Genomic DNA, 25,126 nt, shown 5'->3' on the forward strand with positions numbered 1-25,126 from the left:
CCCACACAGTGTCTTCGAAAGCCTGGCCAAGTACTGTGAAAAGTTCACGGACCTGATCCCGCTGTCATTCGTGCTCGGCTTCTACGTGTCCATCGTCGTCGGCCGCTGGTGGCAGCAATACATGAATATACCCTGGCCCGACAAGTGAGTCTCACACTTCCCGGAACAGGCTTGTGAATGAGCCAGAGCATGTTGAACCACACCCCTGGCATGCCCATGAACCATTGCCATGTGGACCCAATAGCATGTCCACTACGAACCATGGCATGCCCTCGTGTGAAGCTTCTGGACGTATAGCGTCTACATGAAGGAAACATGAACAAGTCAAAATAAGCTAGAATGAATTCTTGCGCTTCTGCGTTTGCTAGTACACGTGACACTGCCTTGACTGAAGCTCGGAGATGGAGCTTTGAGGCGAGCATGTATAACTTGGCAGACACCCAAGGAGGTTTACAAAAAACTGCAATTTTTTTTAGACTTCCTTGGCAGACACCAATGATTCTGGTGGTTTAACAGAGTCTTGTGTAAGGCGTGTTTTCGCCTTTGTTATTCTTGTTAATTTCTTCGTTTATGCCAATGGCACATGCTGTTACCGTGCACAGCATTTTGTGTAGCTCTGGGCTGCATAGTACTGAAATTTGTGGTCTAGCGAGGCACAAGTACATGTACTATCGACCGAAAAAGTTTACGGACCACGGTGTCTCAGAATACGCTTAATATCCAAGCAGCCGTTAAAAGTAGCCAGTAAAACCGTACATCACTATGTTGTTTGCATTTACCAGTAGAGGCTGGAAATGGGAATGCCAGGCTGCATTTTGAGGCTGCAGAGATATTCAGCTTTTCAGTCAGATCCCTTGGTCCATAAACGTTTTTGGTTGATAGTACATACATAACTGCTTCGTAAGTTTCAGCCACCTTGCTAGTCAGGTAGCTGGTTCTTTTCCACACAGTAAAACATTAAAATGGCAAAGTTCACTGATTTGAAACACTAGGAGACCAAGAAAAATATTTTAAAAAATTAGATACACACAAATTAGACAAAATGCAGAGAGGCAGCTTGCTTGCTTGCTTATTTTATGCACCACGTTTTATATAAAGAAACTGTCAGTGCAGAACACACACAATACAGAAGACATTAACAAGCAGTTGTGCCTCATCTGAATGTCTGTGCGCAGTTAGCTGTATGAATAAATTTTTTTCTAGCAAACTTTGCCACTGCAATCAGTAACCTCTCTTTACACTCCTCCTCCGTGTATTGCTAACAAATTTAGTGGGCCCATGAAATATAAGTACTACTGCTCATCAATGACCTTTTACTAGCAGTGCAAGCAACAATGTGCTTACCAGACCTAATATGAGGTAGGAGGAACCACTCTCTTAATCATGGGAACACTGCCAACACAGAGCGGATCGTGCAGACAGATAAGTGGCATGATCGACAGCTGTTCTTCCACCCACGTGCCTCACAAAGCAAAGGGTAGAATCAATGATTCCAGGCAACGGCTATTTACCTATTGCACCAACCAAGACAGGTCACGGAGGAACCTATAGATAGATGTGTATATATATATCTATACACTGCTCTGTTCCAAGAAATCAGACAACGGGGGAGACGCGCTATAAATGCCGGGAGGCAGTGAGCATAGCATCTAATTCTGTCTCCCTGTCACTGGGCCATTTCTGGTGTGAATGGCCAGGTTTGTTTATCAGCAGCTGTTAGTGTGCAATATTAATTACAAGCCTCTTGTGCTGTCATTTTGTAATATTAACACAGAGCTGAAGTTCATAAATGAATTGAACCACCAATAACCAGTGAAAAAGTAATGAGTTAGCACATAGTGGTGGACAGAGTTCGTTGAACTATATAGTAAAGAGATGTCTGCAGCTTTGTTTTAACTTTCACTCCTGACATCAAGCTGAGAATAGTAAAATAAATCCACAGTTCCCCTTGGTATTATAAAAGGGCATTAAGGGCTCCAAGTAACATTACGGTGCCGACAAACAAATCATGACTCACAATGATAAAAACACATTTTGAAACAAGTATTCACAATCTCACCATAGGTTGTCTCCGTTACTTTAGGTCATGGTTGTAGGTCGTCTTTTTAGCACCCCTAATGGTCATCATGATCATCATGTTGCCATGCAGGAAATAAAATTAAACGTTTCGAGAAAAGAAGGCATCTCAGCTGTTAGAAAACTTGGCACCTTCACTTCTTCAAATGAATAGACACACCCACCAGCAGTGATACAGGGAGTGCTGCATTGCCTCATAATGCAGTTGTTGCAATGCATGCTATGGTGAATGAGACATTAATGAATCAGCATCAAGGCAAAATAAATAAACCAATGCCGGCAACTAGTAGTAAAGCTGAGGATAGAAAAGGGGAAGCAAAAGCTGTGACTCTCCAAAGCAGATTGTCGATGCGCATCTGCAGGTGTGTTCTGGGAGTCATGCAGAAAGAAGTGCGAATGTCAGTATGTGCATAGTATATGTGGTAGCAATCGCTGCCACTGCTTCACAGAGGGCGAAAGTGCTGTTTGTTTTTGGAACAGCCAGCGGTTGACAACTCTTGGTGGCGGGCTGCCTTTACGTAGTTGGCATGTTGCAATGCATCACTGCAACTTCTACAAAATTGCTTGTACCTGTACTCGCAACATTATCTCCACGCTATCACTACCGCAGTAGACACCACATCAGTTGTGAGCATCATTTTTTGTTCAACCTCCTTGCTGTATTCACTGGAATGTTGTTGTCATGTGCTACTGTTCATGTCTGACATCCGTCTCTTTTTTTTCATAGGGCGGTGATGGCCATAGCAGCTTACGTGAACGGCACTGACGAGCGTGGTCGTGTAATCCGGCGCACGATGGCCCGCTACCTGTCTCTCCTGTCAGCACTCACTTTCCAAGCCATCAGCACGGCTGTCAAAAAACGCTTCCCAACGCTCGACCATATGGAGGAAGCTGGTGAGTTTGCAATTGTAGTCTACATTGTGTTAGAAATGTGGCAAACTGAGTGAGGGGCAAACTGTTTTGAAGACAAGGTCTTCGTTGGCAACTTCACATGGGTTTGGCGTACGTGGGATCTGGGTATCTATCAGGCCTCTTGGACAGAAAACGTCCCTTTAGCGCCTCCAGCGCCTCATAGTGAGTCGCAAAGGGTATCAAAATGTAGGTCTCAAAGAAACAAGTGAGAATTAGTCACAGAGGGGGATACAGTCGTAATTAGCAAAAATAAATGGTCGAAAATTAACCACATTGCACTACAGGCTACACTATTCCAGGATCAGCCTACTTGGCCTCTTGGTCTAAAAAAAAAAGAAAAGGTGTATCAACCAACGTTGACATGAAAGAAGAGAATGTCGATGTATATGCACATAAAGAAAGCGTATGACAGCTTGACATGAATAAAGAAATAGAGGGTCCGGAAAAAAAATGTAAGGTCTGACAATGGAACAAGGAAAATAATGCAAAAATATCATGAAATTATGCAACATTGAATCATCTTTAATGCCTTTAAGTACAAATAAATACATATATGTACCCTGTACGTTGACCTTGTCTGCTTTCGCATACTGTTGGTTGATACGCCTTTTATTTTTCTTCAACACATGTAAAAAAAGACCAATGCAAAGTAGGGGGTCATCTTATCCCTAATCATCTAAACCACTTAGATATGTTCTAGCAGTGTTCAGTTTCCTAAAGAACTTAAGCAAGGAAGCAAGGAACACATAGGAGTATTGTAGTGCCAGCACAGACGTAGCTAAAGTGTTTTAATAAAATTTTACGCATTGAATTGTTATCTCACAATCACTGCCCATATTTCTTTGCACAATTTACTGTTTTCTTTCACGGCATTGTTTTGCAGAATGTGAACTGACTTTGCTTTTAGTGCTATGACATATTTTCATTAGGCATGTTGTTCTACAGAGCCAAAGAGACCATGATGCATGCAAACGATCGTGAAATATATGAGATAATGAGCTCACGTTTGTGATGTCACGCAGCAATGCTGTTGCCATGCCCCCTGACGTGCCATGTATGCGTGCTGTGCTTGCACAAGCCGTGAAATTTATGGGAAGCATTGTGCTTGATCTTGTGCCAGTCAACCGAAAAATACATTGTGTCGCTTTCACAATGTCATGAACGTCACGTGAGAACTCTAGGCTTGTTTGTAAACATAAGTCAGCCTGTATTTGGAATGATTTACTTATAGGTATGGAAGCCGATTGATTCATGCAAGTTTGAGATGGCAGCATTAACAAGACCATTTCAAGATCGGTAGTCATTAAAATTTATTTAAGCTTAACATAGTATTGCTACTGCTACACACAGTTAAAATGATCTACACTAGTAGTAGTTCTGTCCACTGCTATACTATAGGCTATCTTGCACACGCTAGCAGCATCAGAAGTAGAAATCTCTACATCCATTTCCTCGGTTTATCTGAACCTTCCCAGTTAACTGGAGGAATTTACGTGCAATTTTCCAACTCAACTGCATGTAAAATGCAGAAAATGCTTTTTATCAAGCAAGTGGTCGAACAATTTGAATCAAGCTTGGATGCATATTCTAGAAAGCCTGTCAAGTTCTGGTGACTAATGGTTGATTTAGGCCACTGAATACTTTATAAATGGTAATGGCTCTCGCAACATTTTGGAAAACTAAAGCACGAAGTTAAAGCTACTTCTATCTTTGCTGTACAGACAGATAATGCATTTTTGTGAAACATCACCTCGAACAGACAGTTTAAAAAAGCCAAAGTAGACGCACTGTATTCAGCTTTGAGTGTACAAGCCTATTTGCTGAATAATGCTTTCAAGAGAACTCAAATAAGTGAGGTAACAAGTGCATGTCACTTGCATGGCTGATGTTTAGTTTCTATATTAGTCCAACAGCAATGAAACATTCATCAGTGTAGGAGGCACCACAAACAAAACAAGTTTATTTAAAAAAATATTACGAAAAGGCATTAGAGATCTATGTGATTATGGTTGGTCTACTCTATCATGTCACACACATATGTTGCACGTGCGCAACAAATTTCATTTACATTGGTGATACATCTAACCACAGCATATCTTAGTTTTACATATACTGGGAAAACTGGAGTTGGGCCTGAGTTAAAACTTGGTATTAATCTAATCCTGTTACTGGTACTGGATCACGAAGTGTTTTGTTGAGGATATACAAGGTTCACTTCTTGCCACACAGGCGCCAGCAGGTGCATTCTCACAAACATGCGCGTGATCACATATGACCAATGCCGTGTGCCTTGCATGACCAAAAGCTAGAGCAGCGAAGCTCACGTGACTATCACAGCAGGTCTGCACCTATCGGGAACTTGAGAAGAATGTACTACAAAGCTTCTATATTCCAACAGATACAGATCTAGATTTGTACCGTAGTCAGACGTTAGGCTTAATGATGTCATGGCTGTTACAAACTACCAAGTTGTCTCTCTGAACAGGTGGATTACTGAGTCTGCTGGCACTACACACAGATGTAAACTGCACTTTATTCCATCACCAATAAGTAGCACACAGAAAGCAAAGCAATGACAGGCACGTGTCCCGTGGCGTTGTTGAAATGTTCACTTCTCAGGCTTCCGCCTGTGTGGCAACAATAATAACTGCCACACAGGAGTGTGTCTTCTGTCACTGACATGCAGCACCAGCTGATCTTCTGTCGACAACACTACTACTATAGCTAAGTGTTTTTAATAGGAAAGTGTGAGGTCACGTAGCACTATAAAAGTTAAATGTCCATGAGAATGATGGCTGCCATTGTGAGACGCTGTTAAAAATTGCTCACTCTGTCTTCGTTAGTGAAAATTCATCACCTATAAGGTGATGAATTCTTACCAGCTCACCTTATTGACGTAACTAAAAATGACTGCATTTCCCTCCCCACCCCCCTGGCAGGCCTGATGACCAAGGAGGAGCGGCGCGTGTACGACTCGATCCCGGTGGCCCACGGCAAATGGTGGGTGCCGGCGCAGTGGTTCGTCGCGCTGGCCGTCCGTGCCCGCAAGGAAGGACGCATCAAGGATGACATCCTGCTCAAGCACCTGCTCCAGGTGCGGCCGCAGCCTTAAACAAAAAAAAACACTGGCCGTGAATGATTGAGCGTGAGAAACTTTTGCCGTGCCAAACAACCCCTAACGCCGGCCTTTCGGGGGACTGCTCTGCCCCCCGAACCTCCCCCCACCCCAGCTGTGGCAAGGGGTGTCCCTCGTCCTCTCCCCCCACCCAGGGCCGGCGTTGGTTTGACGTGTCCTACCTGCCTCTTTGTCCACCACAGCTTGCCATCATGCTTCCCCCCCGATGATCATCTGACTGAAGATGTTGCTCTGCGGAGGCTGAGAGAGGGAGAGAGAAAGAGAAAGAGCAGTGTAAGCAACAACTGCTCGGCCGGTTACCAGGGATCTCTCTTGAGCGGTGGTGTCCCTGGAAATGGAACTCGGTGGTTCTTGGCCGGCTGCTTCCCGACAGGGCACCGTGCCGATGGGAAGATGGTGGCTGGTGATGGGTTTGCGGCACTGCTGGGCTTCCTGGCAGGAACTCTGTTGGCTGTGGTTCTTGACGGAGAGATTGTATGAGACGATGAGAGAGAGACAGAAAGGAAACATGTTTAAGGTAATGCAGAGAGGTCATTCTCTCGTAAAACTGCTCCAGCCTGCTACTCTACATCGATAGAAGGCAAAGGGGAGAAAAGAAGTGATGGTGAGAACGGGCAGGAGGGCGTAGCCACTACTATTCTGCAGACTTGTCCACAGCTTCGAATCTAAACCTGTGTCGTTTCACAAGAATTAAACGAAAGCATAGATGGCTTGCTCAGATGATATAATGTCTCATCAGCAAGGGCATACCAGGACAGCCTCAATCAATGGCCTGCTGACAATTTGTGCCATGAAGTAAGCCAATGCCTGCCATTTACTGTGCATTTACCTTGCGCTGGCATAAAGAAAAACAATAATAATGGGGCAGATAAATGTATGTTGCATATCACTGTTACGTGTAGCATAGAAACTTTGGCGAGCTGCAGTATATTCTAAAATGACTGAAAATCGCACAACAGATGCACTTCGCTGTGGTTTACAAACGAGCTTTGACCAGTTGCATTTCGCATTGGCTCTACATCACCCAATGTCAGACTTTTCGAGGTAGGTGTACGTGACATCCTAAATATGTAGGTCACAAGCACCTAAATGTAGATAGATGTAAACATTGAGAGTTGACAAGCCAGAGCCTTTACCATTAATTTGTCAGGCACTACTGAATCCAGTGTGTACTGTGCCTTAAGTTCTTTCGCAGATTGTCTTACTGCTGCATCTAATAGCACAATAGATGAGTCTACTGCAATGCCTTAAGCAGACCAACTGCTACGTGTAAAAGTATAGTTCTGTACATCACTAGAACAGTTAGCCCTTTGTTTGGAATGGTAACCTCACATTTCCTTTCTATAATTACAGGTATTTGTTTAAACTTAAGGACGAAAGACTGGAAGGTACTCTAGCACCATCCCCTAGCTGCTCCTTTGACCTCTAAATCTGTTTTCCTAAATGAAAAATGGCACTATACATAACACCACTTTGATGTCAATCCTGACATCTCAGTCGATCCAAGGCTACAGAAATGCTTCACGCATAGAAAGGACATCCGTTATGTGGTTGGCACGCTTACCAGAAATTTGCATTTTCGATTCACGTACATCTGCAGCCATCACCTCTAAATGTTTTGCTACGCATAGGGAATAGTGCCAAGTTTTCTCGTATTTTTAAGCCCGAATTTGCGCATTGCCACCACACTGCAAATATCATGCATTGAATGATAAGCAAAGCAGCCAGCAGAAGTTCTTGCCAGGGAGCTTGCGCAGCTGCCCAGACCACACTCGTCCCGGCCATGCCGCTGTCGGTGGCGGGCGGTCTCTTTTCCCTCTGAAGTGACCGTCCACCTTCCCAGTTGCGCGCCAGTCACTGATCGCCCTTTTCCCTTTTTCTCTCTCCCGTCCCCATAGGAGATGCACGAGTTCCGTGGCTGCTGCGGCATGCTGTACAGTTACGACTGGATCAGCATTCCCTTGGTCTACACGCAAGTGGTGACGCTGGCCATCTACACCTACTTCCTGGCCACTGTCATGGGCCGCCAGTACCTCAGTTCTACGAGTGCAGAGATTGACCTGTACATCCCGGTCTTCACCATCCTGCAGTTTTTCTTCTACATGGGCTGGTTAAAGGTGAGTGCCTTCGCACGTCGACCGAAATGCACTATGGAGCAACACACAAGCAGAGAAAAGACGCAGATGACATAATCCTAAATCGTTTTTTTTTGGCTGGCACCAGTTCATACCATGGCACTATTTGGCCATTTTGTCATGCAGTATCAGTAAGTCCAAATATCTTTTGCTCAGATGTGTTGATGCAAATATACAAAATGGGACTGGATCCATGTGAAAGTGGGCCTACAGCATGTATGAACAGTTGCTTGTTGTCCTAATGCAGGGGCGGGACTCCTGCGCCAATTGCGCATTTCTGATACAGACACAAATTCCGGCGCCAAACACAGGAAATTGACCGAAATTGCGCCACGCTGCACCAGAACGTCTCCAGCAGTGGCTGCGAACAGCGAAAGGATTCGTTCTCCGAAAAAGAGTGCAGCCATTCACATTACGCCCTCCGCATGACGGCACGTCCCGCAGAGTTTCTTGTAATTTTCGCGCTTATAACAATGGACTTTTAGGCGCTACCAGCCGGCGTGCGTGCGGCCACAGCCGGCTGTTGTTGCTGCTGTCGGAACGGCTAGGGCGGCTGTGTTTAGAGTGTACTAGAATACAGTTGAGTGGGCCGAGCGGCGCAGCGCTCTCTAGCTGAGGTGCAAAACAACAAAAAGTAGGCTGAGAGTGCTGCGACCAAACAAGATATTTCGGAGGCACACGCTGCAGCGGGTAGCGAGCGGGTGTCCCCGAGTCCGTCATGGATGGATGGATGTAAAACTTTAATGAACATCCTGAGGTACGCGACTCAGCGCGCAGCGGGCCGCTCCCACGTTGGGACAGTCCGGCCATGCCCGACCACCGCATCGTGGGCCCTCTGGACAGCCCATAGTTGCGCCCTGGCATCGAGTCTGTCATAACATAAAACTATTCCAATCTGTTTTTATGCCCATACGGGTGAGGCGTGAGCCATTTTGACCTATCACGAAGGGCTAATGGTGGATTTGGAATAACAAGTCGCAGTATTGCCCGAAAGGCGAAGCATCGATTGCAATAGCAAATAAGTAGACAGCTATAAGAAGCAACGATAGTAGTTTTATCAGGCCATATAAACTTGTAAACATTCTTAATACTACTTACTTACTAAACAGCTTACTAACTAAATTAACAAGCATAGTGCCACGCGTGCACAAGCAAACATGAACACATCTCACTCGATTACAGCAGGAGCTCGCTCTGAAAACGCTGGAGTAAGCAAGCGCGGCAGCAGCAGCGAGCGAATTCACCTTTGTGCTGCCTCGCCTCAACGCGAACTAAGCTGCGAAAAACAGCGCGCACGGAGCTATCAGCACTCGCACTATGTCCCTATCGCAGATCGCTTTCAAGATAGGGCCCGCACGGCCTCGCCATAAGCAGCAGCCGCCAGGGTTGAACCGACCCCACCCCCCTCCCTCCCCTCTTCCGGGTGCCTTGAGCGCGATCGAAGACGGCGCGCTTCGTCCCCGCTCTCCTCTCTCGCGCACGCGAGACTGAGGCGCCATAGTTGACTTACCCTCGTTGGCTCATCCTCACGCTTTCACTCACACATGCAGTATACGGCGCGCGGCAACGCCAGAAATGCGCCTGAAGTGTCCATATAACTGCTATCGCAACAAAAATAGATTACAATAGTTTTACATTATAGCAGCCAAGGGTTGATTGCGGCTTTCTTGGTCTGCAGCGACATATGGTGACCCAGAAATTATGTTACAGCGCCGATTGGACCACATAATTTGAGAACATTTTCCGCTATTGTCATGGCGTGGCAATATGTGTATAGTCTGATCGTTGTGCAGCTGATGTTTCTGGCTTTACGGGAAAGCAGTGGCCAACTCTTCCATATTCTAGTATGCTATAGCTACAAAGTTCGCTTCTACTATGAGCTTCCTGATGCCTGTTGGTTTATTCTATGTTTCGTCATCGTGTTGAAGTGCGTTGTCGTATTTCGTTATTCCACCAAAATTCAGATTGGCTTGCTCCAAACTGCTTCAAAATGAAATTTAGTCTGCTCCAAGCTGCTCCAAAACGCTATTTTGTCTGCTCCAAACTGCTCCAAAATGCATTTTGACCTGCTCCAGAAATTGCGCCAAAATGACTTTGGACAGTCCCACCCCTGCTAATGCCCTCCTAATTTCCAAAAATGCCACAGTACAAACAACTTATCATTCTAAATCAATTTTTTTTTACGAACCAGCACCATCTGTAGCCAACAATTGTCAGTTGATACAAAATGCAGACTAGACGGCATAAACTGTGATCAATCGGCCACCTGTCAAGTGTTAATCAACCACCATTCGGGTCATCTTGAATATCAACAATTACAAACTGACCCCCAAATACCAGTGCAGTCTGTACAAGTGGATTTCAACTTGTACCATATTAACCCAGAGAGTCAAATAACTGTAAATCAGTTTTCTCAGGTAGAATAACGAAGAACTAACTAATATACTACCAGTCCAACACAATCGCAATATTTTCACCTGGGTCTCAACTGTTGTATACTTACGCTGTGCTTTTTTAAAGCTTAAAGCGTCAGTGTGAGCTACTAACTAGCCCAAAAAAGTGAAAAGCAAAGTGAAGTACATGGGCCAAGTACGACTGGAATAGAATGAAACATATATATAATATCACCAACCCAGTGCGCTACTGCATCACAGTCATATCACCACAATTTTGTGTACTTCAAGCCTATGTCTCGTCATACAAGAGCCTATTTCTTCATACTGTTGCATATCAACAGTCTTATTGTGTAATTGGTATGTGTCGCAGGTGGCAGAACAACTCATAAACCCGTTTGGTGAAGACGACGATGATTTTGAACTGAACTGGTGCCTCGACAGAAACCTGCAGGTATGTGGGCTCCTTCTCCACCTTTGGCTGCCATGTCTATCATTGGCAAGGCTTTCTGTCACTCCATCACAAAACGCATTGGGGTGTTCTGCTTAACTTTGTCCCGCACTGTGAAAGGGAGCTAGGCATTTGCGGGAAATATTAACAGCAACACCAACGCGCTTCTTTTTTGCAACTCTGGGGAAAGATGCCTCGCAACTGCTGCTAGTTTCAGGATTCCTACTAAGTGTACATGCCTTCAACGCTGACCATCTTACAATTCTTCAGTCTCAAAGCATAGCCTAAAGTAGTTGATAGTTTTTGAGTAAGTCTTAGTTATTGCTTAGTTATCAGTGATTATCGCATTGCTTACTGACGTCCGCCACTGGTGGCAATAGATTTACAAAAAAGATACGTTAATATCTCCAATGCACTGTCTCGAAAAATTTTCACTCTTCCCACTGGAACCAAGCGGCATAAGTACAAGTTCCTTCTGCTTTATGAAGAAAATGCAGCCAACGTAATTCCTGATGCAGATATCTATAGATATCTTAATACTAATATATTAATTAACAATTACCAGCGGCCTATCAATGAATGGTTATCCTGCAGGCTTTCATTCCAAACGGAAGACACTTCTGACAGCTTAAATGCTAATGAGGCATCCTTCATCAGAGTGAATGCTGACTGACCTCATTGACAGGTGATGCAATAGGTATACTGTCAAGGGAGACAGTGAATTAGCTCAAAGTGCAGTATTTTAATTATGTATGATTTCAGACAACAATTGTTGCTTAGCACGTAAGGCTAACGCTTACTGCCATTTGCATTGCTAGGGCAGTGAGCCTACTCACACACATACATTCTTTTTTCGGCAACAGTTTTTCGCCATCTAACCACTGTTACAAAGTTGTTGCTTGGAGCAAGACATGCCTACATGTGTCTTAAATTTTCCAAATGTTGTTGTCAATCATACGTGAGCACCAGCGATATCGAATATACAATGACTCATGTATAAATTGCCAGTCCACTTGACCGGCAGATCAGATTTCAACGACCGATCAATGCTCACCACTGTCGTTGTGCTTTGAGTGTTGCTTGTTCTTCAGGGCACAAGTTTGCCTGATTAAAAAGTTAATTTTTTTTTACCAGCATTATTGGCAGTTTTTGTCCTTTATACTATTTGCTATCGATATAGAGTGTGGCAATATTGTTTACCCGTTCTCATTGTACATATGTTGGGTGTTTTCATTGGGCACCTGCAGGTATCATTTCAAATTGTTGACGACATGCACCAGCGACACCCCCGGTTGGTGCGTGATATCTACTGGGATGAGGCAGAGCCGCAGCTTCCTTACACCAAGTCCTCGGTGAACCTCCGCACTCAGCCACACCTGGGTTCAGCCATGACCCTCGAGTGAGTGTTGCCACATCCCTAGCAGAGCTTTGCACTGTTCTCATTCAAAGCTTTTCTATGGTTATTGTGGTTTCTTCATAGGTTATATTCAAATTGCTCCAGGAGCAACATAGCTGCTGGCTTGCCTTATAGACTGTTAAATTATCTTTTTGATGAGATGCACTTGAATACCACATACAGTGGAAGCTCATGATACGATTCTGTATAATACGTTTTTCGGGATAATATGTTTTTTTTCTTTTCTTGGCCAACATTTCCCGACCAGCTTGTTTTGGATAATACGATTTTTGGATGGTACGTTTTACGGTTCCCGTGAAGATTGTATCAACAAGATTCCACAGTACACTGATTCTCAGACTTGACTGCACTAATAAGAAATATTCAGTAAGTGCGCTAGTACTTCAGTAGTGATATGCTACTACCATGTGCTACTACCATGTGTACCAAAACTACCATGTGTTCATGGCACATAATGCAAAACTTTACTTTTGTGTTACTCATACAGGCCAAAGAAGTACCCATCTCTTCTGCTATGTGCGTTTGTCACTTTCCTCACGCTTCTGGTACACATTTGTGGACCGAAAGTGCGGACATGACACAACATTTGGAATTCCCTTTTCTTCCACTGCAGTGTGGACCCCGAGGAGTCCGAGTTCGTTCCCATGGAGACCATCCTGGAGGAGGACCACGACGAACACAAGTACTCGAGCCCGCCAACGTCGCCGCCAAATGCGGCAGATGTGCCACCGGTGCCCGGGCCACTCGGCTCCCATTTCTACCACATGCCGCTGCACCTTCAGCCATCGGAGTGTGCACCACCGTCCACCATTTCGAATCACCTGCTTGACAGCCCACTCATCACGTGAGTAGTGACCACTCGTTGCTGACCATGGAGCAAGATGTGTTTGCGAAAGGAATCTTCCTGCCCATATCAGTGTGGGTGATCGGCGTTGTAAATTAAGGCTTGAATGACAAGGAGGAGAAGTGCAGGTTCCTGCAGCAAGCAGCAGACGGCACTGAGGAGACTTTAGTTGGCGCACAGCAGTGTAACTTACCGGTGTTCTATGAGCATGGAATCCACTGCTGAATGTCAACTACTCACTCAGTCAGTTACTCACGCGTGCTTCCATATATCAGCCACAGAGCTTGTTGTCTTGCTCAATGTCCTCGAGTGGTGAAGCCATGGCCTCCGAGGTTGCGCCAGCATGTGCCAGTGATATCTCGGAGGCTACAGTGTAGCTCAGAAGGTCACTAGGTGCCTGTGATAGTTTGCCATGTTGTGTACACCAGCCTGGAGAGTATGGGGCGTGGTTTATTTGTGGCATGATTTGGTATGATGCTCCTAAAGATATCTTGCTCCGTGGTGCAGTCTTGCACTCTGACGCCTCTCTGTTTCAGCAAAAAAAAAAGTTTGTATGTAAATAAGAAACTGTTAATCAAAGCTCTACGAAAAAATGTTTTTTCCTGTAATACACTTTTTTTAATGCTCTCTGCAGCTGAAATCCATTCTGCCAGTACAAGCCAATACTTAGAAAATACTTAGAAAATACTTAGAAAATAATAACGAAATTTGAAAGTAGTTCAAAGGTTGCACGATGAGCGATGCTGCGAAAAATGATAGGCATACCATTAAGCGATAGGAACATGGCAGCTAATTAGCACAAGTAGCTAATATTCTATCTGAGAGTAAGAAAAAGGCGTGGAGCTGGACAAGGGAGGTGCTGTAATGCATATAGAACAGATAACAAGTGGTCTATTGGAATATGACAACATATGCTTCTAGGAAAGGGGAAAACAGTTGATGGTAGCAGGGTATTCGGTGGTGTGATGAGCTTAGAAAATTTGCAGGTGTAAGATGCAGTCATCTGGGTGGGGGCCTTCATCCTCCAGTAAGCATGCATGAAGTGGGCCGATGATGACGGTGAAGCTTTCAGCTGTTCATGGAGCTCTGAAACAAACACAACAAGCTAATTGGCTGAGAAGCACAATGCAATGTCTGATATTTTCTGCTGGGCCGCAGATTCCCAATGACTGGTGGGAAGCAATGAGCATGAGCAAGCTGTGTGTTATAAACAGAATGTGCAGTGTGCCATAAGATGTGCCCTGGTTATTTTATACTTTGCTTCCTAATGGCAAGCAAGTCACAGTGGCAAAGCCGTGTAGCTTAGTAGTGGAAGACAACGGTTGATGCAGCCACAGGAATTTTCAGCTGTGGAAGCAGGCTAAATTTAAATCAGACATAGTGTGTCATGTTTGGGTTGTAGGAGGAAAGTTTCAAGTGTGCCCTAGATTTGATCACAATAAAAAATGTGGCAAGGCAGTTCCTCAGTATTGGTAAAACATGACCGAATCAGTACACTTCAGTGCCTTCTATCAGCCTCATATCTTATGGGTGTTGTAGCCAATAATTCACAGCCATTACTAGACATGACAAGAACAGTGTCTGTGCTTTTGGGCTGCCCACATCTTACAATGTGTCATACCTTCATAAACTTCAGAACGCTGATATATTAGACCCTCTCAATCTCTTTTTCTTTTATTGCTCTGTGGCACAACTTTTGTTTTTTGACCTGTTCTACCTCGGTGGCTTGCAGGACTCGCCACACCTCTGACAACACCACACAGACAGGACTGCGGATCCTAAGCACGGGCAGTCGTCTTCTCAACTTCATCATCGGCAGCAGCAACGACAACCTGCCGCAATCACCCAAGGTCAAAGAGCACCCGCTCGTGCCGCACTTTGTATCACGGCCACAACTGAGCCGACGCACCGCGCGGACTGTGTCCCTCTGTGAGGGCCTCGACCACCGCAGCCACGAGTTCGCAGTTGAGGAACGCCGGTCGCTGCTGCGTGGAGATGACAGGCCAACCATCAAGGAGTCAGTGCCAACGTCGGTCATTGTTGACTTGGCAGCACCTACCACGACCTTTGAGGAAGCAAAACAGACTGAGGAATCGCAGCACGACAAGAAAATGGAAGAGCAGCCAGAGCCATCACCGTACGAGCCAAACAGTTCGACCGAGAGCCTGGCCGAAAACAGTCAGTGCAGTGCCGACAGCTACACTCAGTTGTTGCCCCCGTAATGTGCAGGTAGTGACATTAGTCAGTTTGTCACGCTGGCAGGTTTGTAAGCATGTGGTCACAAAATCGACAACCACCATGACACAAGTCTGCACATGACCTGTCATGACAAACATTTTGCACTCGCCAGACATAAAGAATCTGACGCTGAAAAAATTCGAAGACACTGCAGCATAACCTGCATGACCTACTGCTGCACAGAAACGACTCTCTCATCAGCCTCTGTCATGCTGTGAGAGCAGTTGTGGCCCTGAATCGTTCAGAAAGTGTCCCTATGGGCTTGCAGTGCAGAGAGGTCACACTCGTGATGCTGAAAGCTGGTAACTCAATCGTTGGAATGTGTAAAAATTATGTCATCCACTTTCAAAAGGATCCCCGCTGATCTTTCAATAGTGCAGAAAGAGAACAGCGCCCTCAGCCACGTGTTGTGTGCTCTGCGTAGTTACATGCAGGCAAGCTGTCGAGGAGACAGAGCAAACGTAAAGGCAAATGCTGTTTGATTCACTCCTGCAACCCTTTGCAAAGGGACTAGGCAAAACAAGGTAAACAAGCGAAACCTCTACTGCGTGCAAATTTCTCACTGTGCGTGTGATGGAGGCTTTCAGCGTGGCAAGTTAAGTGAGACCCCTGCCTAGGAAGGCTCAACTTATGCACAATGAATTGCTGGCAATGAAAAAAGGAGCTTGCACATGAAGACAGACATGGTGTTTTGTATCTACAAGTCAAGAAATGAAGAGGCACAGTACATGTGCTCTGGGACAACTCGTACGAATGCATTCTCAGCACTAATATGCAAGTGCTTTTGAGCACTAACACATGTGTAAGTGTTCTCAGTGGGCGACGGAAAAGCAGGTAATGCGTGCAAAAACTGTTACGCCAGTCCTTCGTGAAGGGTCACATTTCCAGTGAAGTGCCACAGCCGCACTTAACGACTCAACCCACCGAAACATCAATCAGCCCGAGACAAGTCGTTCTCGACAAACCGGCTCAGTGAATGACTGTGTGTTAATCGCTCGTCGACTTCAAGGAGCAGATCTAATGCGAGAGGTCTGTCAGGTGATATTTTTTTGCATATGAAAGCGCGCAGTTGTTTGTGATTATTTAAGCTGTGTGGAGACTGTGGTGGATGTGTTGTGATGTGCACTAGATCGTGACTCAGTTCTCAGAAACAGAAATATTTTTTTTATTTTCATTCAGTGGAACATTTTACTATCACTAAAGATATGGAGAAAAATTTTTTGTTGCTGCTGAAATTGTGGCACATTTCCTGCTAAACTAACGTGTCAGCTTCCTGTATATGTGCACCTGATCCTGCTTACATGGGTGTTCCGGTGAACTGTGGCTTGGTTTCACAAACTGTGGACTCTTGTGAGCATCACAAACATTGTTTTCATGCTATTTTTCCACAAAGATGTATAATTCAACCATTGTGCCGCCTGTGCGACCGGTGAAATCACCGGTGAAATTGACCGAAGCTGCTTCATGTCGGTAGACACGAAGAAGCAAGTGATCATGCGTGTTTCGTACAGCTTCACCGTCAAGTTATGCTTGTAAGGAGCGTGGTGCGAGGTCGACACGACAGCCTGCAAGAGTGAGCTACAAGACCAGTTTTGCGTGCGTGTGTGAGGGTGATTCAGTCATCAGAATGTTGCGAGTGGGTGAGTCAGTTTGAGCAGCAACATACCTACATTGATTTGAAGCATCCAGTAATCAAAGCCTTTGCAAGTCAATAGCACATCTTTGGCATCCTCAAGGCAAGGGAATTGTCAGAGGAGCCACTGTCAATGCTGCAGATCATCACATAAAATACGGGATGGTGACATCCCCGTTGGTGTTAGTGGTGAAGCTGTCTGTACTCACCAGCAGCTTCGACGTCAGACGGCTCTGAAGCACATCCTCCAACATTTCCTGCAGGCAAACGGCAATTTACTGCCACAGCGTTTCACCTGTTCTTAACTTGCAAGGTTTCGGATGCTGAAGACTTCTCATGGTTGAGCTTTTACAACATGCACTTAATAGTTGCAATGTCCTAGGGTGTTAATTTATTTTGGAGCGAGCATTGACACTCTTCCCCCCATTTACAGGGTCTTGGGTGTTGTCCTCTGTCTTGCTTCCTTTCCTACACCAACGCAGAAGCTGTCAGAGAAGGAAAATAAAGCCATCTTGGTTGGCAGTTTTAATGCTGCGTAATGTCTCTAAAAACGCGAGGTCTCACACTTGCTGGTGAGAGATTGACATAGCTCTGCTAAGTTATTTATATGTGAGACACAGAGTGGCACAGTCATTCTATATGACTAGATTTTTTTCCAAGCTGCTAGCGCTGCGAAGTGTATATGATTTGGTGGAAAGACTAGAGAGCGGTGTAACTGCAGGAAGTGGGCAGTTTTGCTGTGCACAACAGGATCGATGCCTGCAATGCATCTCTCTATAGCTGTAGCTGTTCAGCATGAGTTGAACAGACCATGGACATGTGTTTCACAAGCGGGGCTTTGTTCCCTGCAAACGGAGTGGAGGGAAAGGGCGTCTCATTTGTTGTTTGACCAATGATGATATGCAGTTTTCAAGAGAGTATCCATGCAACATCATATGTGCTGAGCTTCTTATTTATTTACCTGTTATATGTGAAATTTCAGCACTGTTGTTGTTTCAATGTTTCCGTAGCAGCAAGTTTAACCACATGAAACCACATGTTTACGAGTGTTGCCGATTTCCGACGACATGCCCAAGATTGTGTGCGAATGACAGGGTCATTCACTGATGTTGCAGGCTGCCAACATTGCCTAGGTTTTGGAGAGCTGTAAATTGTATGCCAGGCTGTATTTGATTGAGTGGGCCAACAAAATGTGACAGGTAAAATTTTTTTTTTAGTTTGTATGGGAATGATTGCTGTCATTGCTCCACATTTTCATAACAACTGTGTAGTAAAACTAAGCAGCCATAGCGGTTTCTGGCAGGATGTGTCTTAAAAAATTGTTCCCATAGTAAGTTAACAACTGGCCGAAAAATTGCCATCCTCAAAAAATTATTTTTGATTCTCACAGGATCAAGGGCTGTCGCACACCGTCCCTTGCTTTGTCCACTGTGCTTAGGGCAATCCTTTGACATCAAGTAGGCTTGTAGCAAAGGATCGCCAGAGTTCTTTTATCATGAAATGTTACAAAGGTGACAGAGGATATGTAAAGGTTATGAGCGATAGAAGATAATGCATTGGTACACAAATGTTAGGAAAATATCTGCAGCACACATTACACAGGCACAGAAATTGGACATGTTTAGCATGGTGTAAGCATTGAGCTTACAAGTGGAAATTTATTTTCCCGAAAATAGGTGTAACTGCACACTACGTTAGTATGACCACAAAGGAAAAACAAACAGAATGATACTATGAAGTTGCAATCTTGAAGACTCCGGGGAAGAAATTCATGCTCACATTGCTTGTTTACACAAATGATGAAAAAACAAAAGCTGTCGTTTGTGCCATTTCATGCTAAAAGAACGACATGCCGCTAGCTATCCGATTCTACATTATGGCACAACCAGAAGTAACATTTTATTTGCCCCAGCAGAACCATATGGTTTACTTTCACAGAAGCTTCGTGACTGTGTTCAAGTAGATGTCCACAGTAGGTCAACTGTCATCCTTTCTGTTCATTTGACAAGCTGCTTGTTGCATTTGCAATGGTAAACATTTCGCCTGAAGGAGTCACAGCTCCAGACGGGTTACATCAACATGTTGGTGATTTGCGTTACTCTCTCGACATTTCCTTTTTTTTTTTTTTTTTTAGTTCCTGTTTAAATGTGATCTTTTCACTATTTGCTACGGATCTTTTACATCCGGCTTGCCAATTAGTGAAATGATGAAGATGCAGATATGGAGGCTTTCTGTGAAAGCGCATAAAATACCAAGAAACCTGAGCAGTTCTCGCTTTTGCCCGTTGATGTTATGCGACTGCATTTATTATTGTGGCTTCAAGTGCATGCCGACGTGCACATCACAAAGGCACTTCTCTCAGCCTTCGTGCAAATTTTCAGCACGCCAAGGCTTTGCCGAGCGATATCCGATGTCCTTTAGTTGCATTGCATTCAGCAACTTCGGTAGTTACTGTTTGCAGGAAAAAATGTTGGCTGAAGAAGCTTACGACAAGAGAAACCTGTGTTGCTAAACTGTTGTCTCGCTGAAATAAATTTCTTGAAAGCATCACTATCTTTGGTTGTCTTGATTGCTTCACCGTTGTGTGGTCTGCTGCACCTGACATTACAGTGACCCTGTTACCCTTCTGAAAGAAAAAGATATCTTTACAAACTGTTCACAATGTTAACCACATGTCAACCACCGTTGGTAAACTTTTTTCTGGACAATGTCGCCAGGCTGCAACTCAATACAACTCCATCTTTAGTAGCGAAAAGTGGATAAGCGGCGATGATGACTGCTTACTGAGAATGTTGTCTTCTTTATGTTTAAATTGTTCCTAGACACCTTCCTTATTATTTTCTAAGCTATAGCTTTATATTGTGTTCTGCTGTGGCAAGTCAAAGGTCAGAATATGAAAAGGAAAAGTAACTCACTTTCTGAAGCAATATTAGATCTCCAGATTGTTCTTTGCCAAGAAAAGCAGCTTTATTGTATCCGGATGGCTAGCTAATGAGCTCATTGTTAGGTATTTAGAAGTAGCCACAAACGAATGCATGTATATCCCCCCTGGGATAAAATGGGGCCGAGGTATTGAACCTGCCAGTAAATCTTTTCACGAATTTTACTAGGGCAATTTACTGGCTAATTTACATTACTAAAAAAATGTGAAGATTCCTTGAAGGTAAAGTTCTAGTTTACTACTATAAACCTACTAAATATAGCGACTTTTTCGCGAAGTTACCAATACTGGTGCCAATATATGAAATATTTCTCTACCTTTCCCTGCAGCATCCGTGGCAGTGTTTTAAATTTTAGCTGGCACAGACCCTCCGAGTTTTTCACAAATCATTGATGGACCTTCCTTGGCCATGTTGACATTCTTTATTAGAAAAAAACATGCAAACAAAGCAATACATCATGTATGAACCATAACAAATAAAAGCACATGTGTTTCTGTTATGTGGTAGTGATGGACAAAGAAGCGTCAAAAACAAAAAGAGACGGTTTATTAGAAGAGTTGAAAGAAATAGTTCAAGCTAATAAACAAATAACTGTTTAAAAAAGTAAGCAGAACCCAGCAGTGGCAATTGCGATACTAACAGCAGAGCCAGCAATTGTCAAATGGGAGGAGAAGCAGTTTTGTTAGCTGCAGGGAAAGTTAGCCTTGCAAAAGCTGCCTGCCTAAGCGCCACTTGTATTTAAAAAGGCAGCCAGAGACTGGTGCCTTTTTAAATACAGTCAAAGCCGGATATATTGAATCTGAAGGGGATCACAAAAAAGTTCGATATGTAAGTAGTTCAACATATAAAGAATTTATAGAAAAATTTTCAAGGGGATTTTACTGTTGTTCATTATACACAATAATTCGTTATATGTGGGTTCGATATGTCTGGGTTCGACTGTACGTAGGTTGTTCAATTGACGGAGACTGATGCTTTAAAATATTTATTTGTGAAAATGAATCATTGACACGTTTATCCCTTTGTATATGTTTCCCGGTAAGTGAAATGCACGCGTCCCACCGTTTCTACCAAACCCAGATAACAGGAGTCAAGCCATCTTTTGGCACCTACTTAAAGATTGCCTCTAATGTGGAAACAACGCCTGGTTTTGTGTCTTGTTCCATGTCAAAGCAAAGTCCATTCTTTTTTTTTTTTTTTTGCTCTTCCCCAATGCATTGGGGCGATCCCCTTACCCATCCTACGGCCCAGATGCGGCCTTCTCTGACTTTTTATGCCCCTCACGGTAAAAAGGCACAGTGCTCTGAGGTGGAACAACGTGTAGTTAGGATATCGGAGGTGATTTTTTAAGACTTTGGGTCGGTGCCTCAATTGAGTGCTGCATGGAGCAAGGTGTACTTTATGAGAAGGGCACGACAGAGGAGCTGGCCCATTCAAGACCTGTGCAGCAGTTAGTTTTGCGGCAGGACTGAATTTGCAGACCAGAACTCCAAAGAACGAAACAAAAAGAAAAAAGGGTAAAAGAGCAATTCCATCTATGCAGCAGTGACTGGTACCAATTTTGTACTCAGACTGTCCCTCACCCCTGAGTTCTCCACACTTAAGGTTTTAAAATTACATGTATGGAGAAGGATTTTTTGTTAGAACAAATTCTTCACAAACATGGATGTGTGTGGAGGTCTGCACTATGAATATGTTGTGGGGAGGTGGTGAGTGTGTAGGGCAAGGGATGCCGGCCCAACCCACCAGCTGTACTCCTGCCCACAATTCGCTACATCTCAACATGTTACCCCATTATATATATATATAGTGCCACACCAGCCCCCTTAACCAATTTTGTAAGCATCTCATCGCTCAAGACTACTTCAGCATAAATTAAAGAGCAGGAAACTTAAGCTTCTTATTCAATGCCTGATGCAAATGACACAGTTCTTAATTACCTGTCCTTCACAATCATCTACGATTTAATGGGAGACCGCAGAATATGAGGCAGGATTTATGGGCTTAGGAGTCATGAATGATTGCCCACAGGCCTATTTGCAGGTCCATCGACTTTGGGAATTTTGCAAATGATTGATTGCCCTGCAAGTCGCCCTTGCATAACACCCACTATACCAATAACACACATGTTTTTTGCAATTCATTCTGCCCACGGCACACCATCATAAAACTAATGGTGTAAAAACAGAACCTGATATACATGTTACATCCTTGACATGACATCTGTTCTGTAACCTTTAGTTTTGCACTGGTTACTGTCATATCAAGAATTCACACATTTGTGCTTCACTCTGGGCCAAGAGTGCATCATCAGGCAAGCTTACGCTCTTCAACATAATTCATATATGAGAAAGTCTGATCAACTGGTGTTGTCACTGTTGACATATAATGTGCATTTCCCTTGTATTAAACATTCATTGTGCAAGCTCTTGGGTTAGGTGCATGGCTGGAATGAAAAGTACGCAACTCAAGAATTAGCTTAATTTTCTGCTTCTGGATCTGACCTCAAAAGGAAACAGTCCTAGTCCTACACCTCTTCAGTTCTGCAGATGCGAAAATGTTAACAGATGTAAAGCTTTTTAAATATCAGAAAGCATGGGTTCCCAAAACAAGTTATGGGTGTCAAAGGGGTTCACACAGCCAAATTTTCTGTTTTTTTCCGAGAGTCACAGATGGACCAAAAATAATAAGCTAAATTTGTAGGTTAGAATTCTGGCACATTAATTAAGTAGGCGATTGTAGCCGCGTGGAGAAGATGCTATAGCCATTAAATAGTATTATGTATTAGCCATCAATAGTATATTTACCGTATGCAACGTCTCCATCCTACCAACTTCGACACCAGTTCCTTATGAAATAACAAATTTTGAAAGCATCTATAAAGTGTGAGAGAACGGGACTCATTTATCTGAACACTGAACTATATGCACAGTCACTGGCATGAGAAAATGTTCAGAGCAGTTTTCTAAAATTCTTTACAATATTTCTGCGTGTGCAACGCGCAGGAATTCAGGAAAGGTGGGTATCATACGTGCTTGCTAAAAAAAATAAAAAAAATAATAATACACTGGCCACGATTATCTTATGCGAATGCACATCAAACTGAACGGCTGCAGTGTCAGCATGGCACATCTGCTAAAATACTGTCGCATTGTTCGCATCAATCTCCGTCCGTCAAAGCCAGGGGATTCATGCAAGTTCTCTGGCTAATCGTGAACAACGTAGGTATCAAGTTTTGATTTATCGTGAACAACGTACGTTTTCTTGCCTGAGAAATGCGCTCTTCCCTCGATCGGTACTGTCTTTCTCTGCGTCTCATTTATCAAACCAAACAGAGTCCTCGGTGTATTCGTCGCAGTTCGCTTGTTGAGTGTTTTACTCCGCTCGTCTTCACTACGCCAAGAAACGACACCCGTGCATCCTTCGGCACAAACTTCACAAGTGCTACTACAATTTCATTCGAAGGACATTTAAACGCCCAGTGTGACAGGGGTATTAGACTGTGCAGGTGATTAATCCAACGGAATGACCCACTTCACTTTCGGGATTGACCACGCACAATGCGCCAAGACACCACTTTGACCCCACGGAATCTGCGATTACGCATCGGCTCGTTGGTCTAGGGGTATGATTCTCGCTTAGGGTGCGAGAGGTCCCGGGTTCAAATCCCGGACGAGCCCTATTTTTTATGCATTTTTTTTACTACCGTGCAGCTCCAGATTAAGGTGGAATGAGTGCAATGAGTAACCTACAATGCGAAATAAAACATTTTGTCCTGTCTACGTTCAAACCAGCACCTACAAACAGCACGCAACGGTTTAGTTGCGTGCTGTTTGTGCTTGAGAAGCGCTTCACTCGTGTTGGCTCGTTGGTCTAGGGGTATGATTCTCGCTTCGGTGGAAGCGAGAATTAAGGTGGAATGAGTGCAATGAGTAACCTACAATGGGAAATAAAACATTTTGTCCTGTCTACGTTCAAACCAGCCCCTACCAACAGCACGCAAGCGGTTTAGTTGGAAAATGTGCTTGAGAAGCGCATCTCTCGTGTTGGCTCGTTGGTCTAGGGGTATGATTCTCGCTTCGGGTGCGAGAGGTCCCGGGTTCAAATCCCGGACGAGCCCAAACATTTTTTTTTCTTTTTTTTTTACTAATCAATATTTTTTTTTCTCTTAGCAGATTGTCGGCGGTGTATTGCCACAAATTCAGTTTCACAGTATTAGTAGTAGTAGTCATTCCAAGATTCAAAGTGAAAGATCTGAAGAAAGCGACAGGCATGTATTTCGTGCTCAATATATGAGCAAAATTTCTGGAGGTGCTTTCACCAACTTATAAGCAAACTCTTCTGAGCAATGCCCGGATCAACTGCAGAGCGTTTTCGTTCTACAAATATTACTGAAAAATGACCCACGCAGTCGAGTGACTCATAATTTCATCGTGGGTGGGTGTTTCCTTACCGTCGCTCACGGAAGACACGATGCACGGCCGCTATCCAGCGACCGTGCCCGATGCGTATGGATCCTGGATGTCCAACCTCAGCGGTGGAGGCACATCTTCGTGGCGATTGCGTAAGCGGTCGATGTTTGGATGAAGCAATTCGGTCAACACATCAGGGGGGGGAGGGGGGGGGGGGCTGAAGACTGCATGACTTCAAGACAAATAGGAACCGATTTGTGAGCAATACGCAGTGGCGCGAGAATAGGTGTAAACACATAGGTTCACGCATGGGGTCAAATGTTTCAAAGATGGAGATCTAATCTAGGTCACATGACCATGTCAGAGGAGGCGCTGCCATGTCACATGCCCAATAAAACCGTATGTCTCGTGTTTTGGTTTCGCTTTTTATACCGCGGTGCTACACGGCCAGTTTTCGATCGCGATAGAACCGGATTGAAATTATCGACCGTGATTGCTTCCCTCCAGCAGCTTGTGCAAAGAAGTGAATCGCAACCT

General features: G+C 44.3%; 1 protein-coding gene and 2 non-coding genes across 3 annotated transcripts; all 3 read left to right on the forward strand.

Moving 5' to 3' along the window:
* Positions 1–4: 4 nt before the first annotated feature.
* LOC119464027 (bestrophin-2) lies at positions 5–19,785 on the forward strand (the record flags this gene model as incomplete). Its single annotated transcript, XM_037724846.2, has 8 exons — positions 5–144; positions 2,804–2,970; positions 5,928–6,082; positions 8,023–8,241; positions 11,026–11,106; positions 12,351–12,502; positions 13,134–13,364; positions 15,097–19,785. Coding segments are annotated over 8 exons (1,635 nt in total), but the record flags the coding sequence as incomplete, so codon positions are not given.
* Positions 19,786–23,785: 4,000 nt separating this feature from the next.
* On the forward strand, positions 23,786–23,857 carry Trnap-agg (transfer RNA proline (anticodon AGG)). The gene has a single exon. It is a non-coding gene; the product is annotated as a tRNA-Pro (tRNA).
* A 368-nt stretch (positions 23,858–24,225) lies between these two features.
* Positions 24,226–24,297, forward strand: Trnap-cgg (transfer RNA proline (anticodon CGG)). Its single transcript has one exon. It is a non-coding gene; the product is annotated as a tRNA-Pro (tRNA).
* Positions 24,298–25,126: the final 829 nt, after the last annotated feature.

This window comes from Dermacentor silvarum, chromosome 9, assembly GCF_013339745.2.
Source record: "Dermacentor silvarum isolate Dsil-2018 chromosome 9, BIME_Dsil_1.4, whole genome shotgun sequence".
Classification (NCBI taxonomy): domain Eukaryota; kingdom Metazoa; phylum Arthropoda; class Arachnida; order Ixodida; family Ixodidae; genus Dermacentor; species Dermacentor silvarum.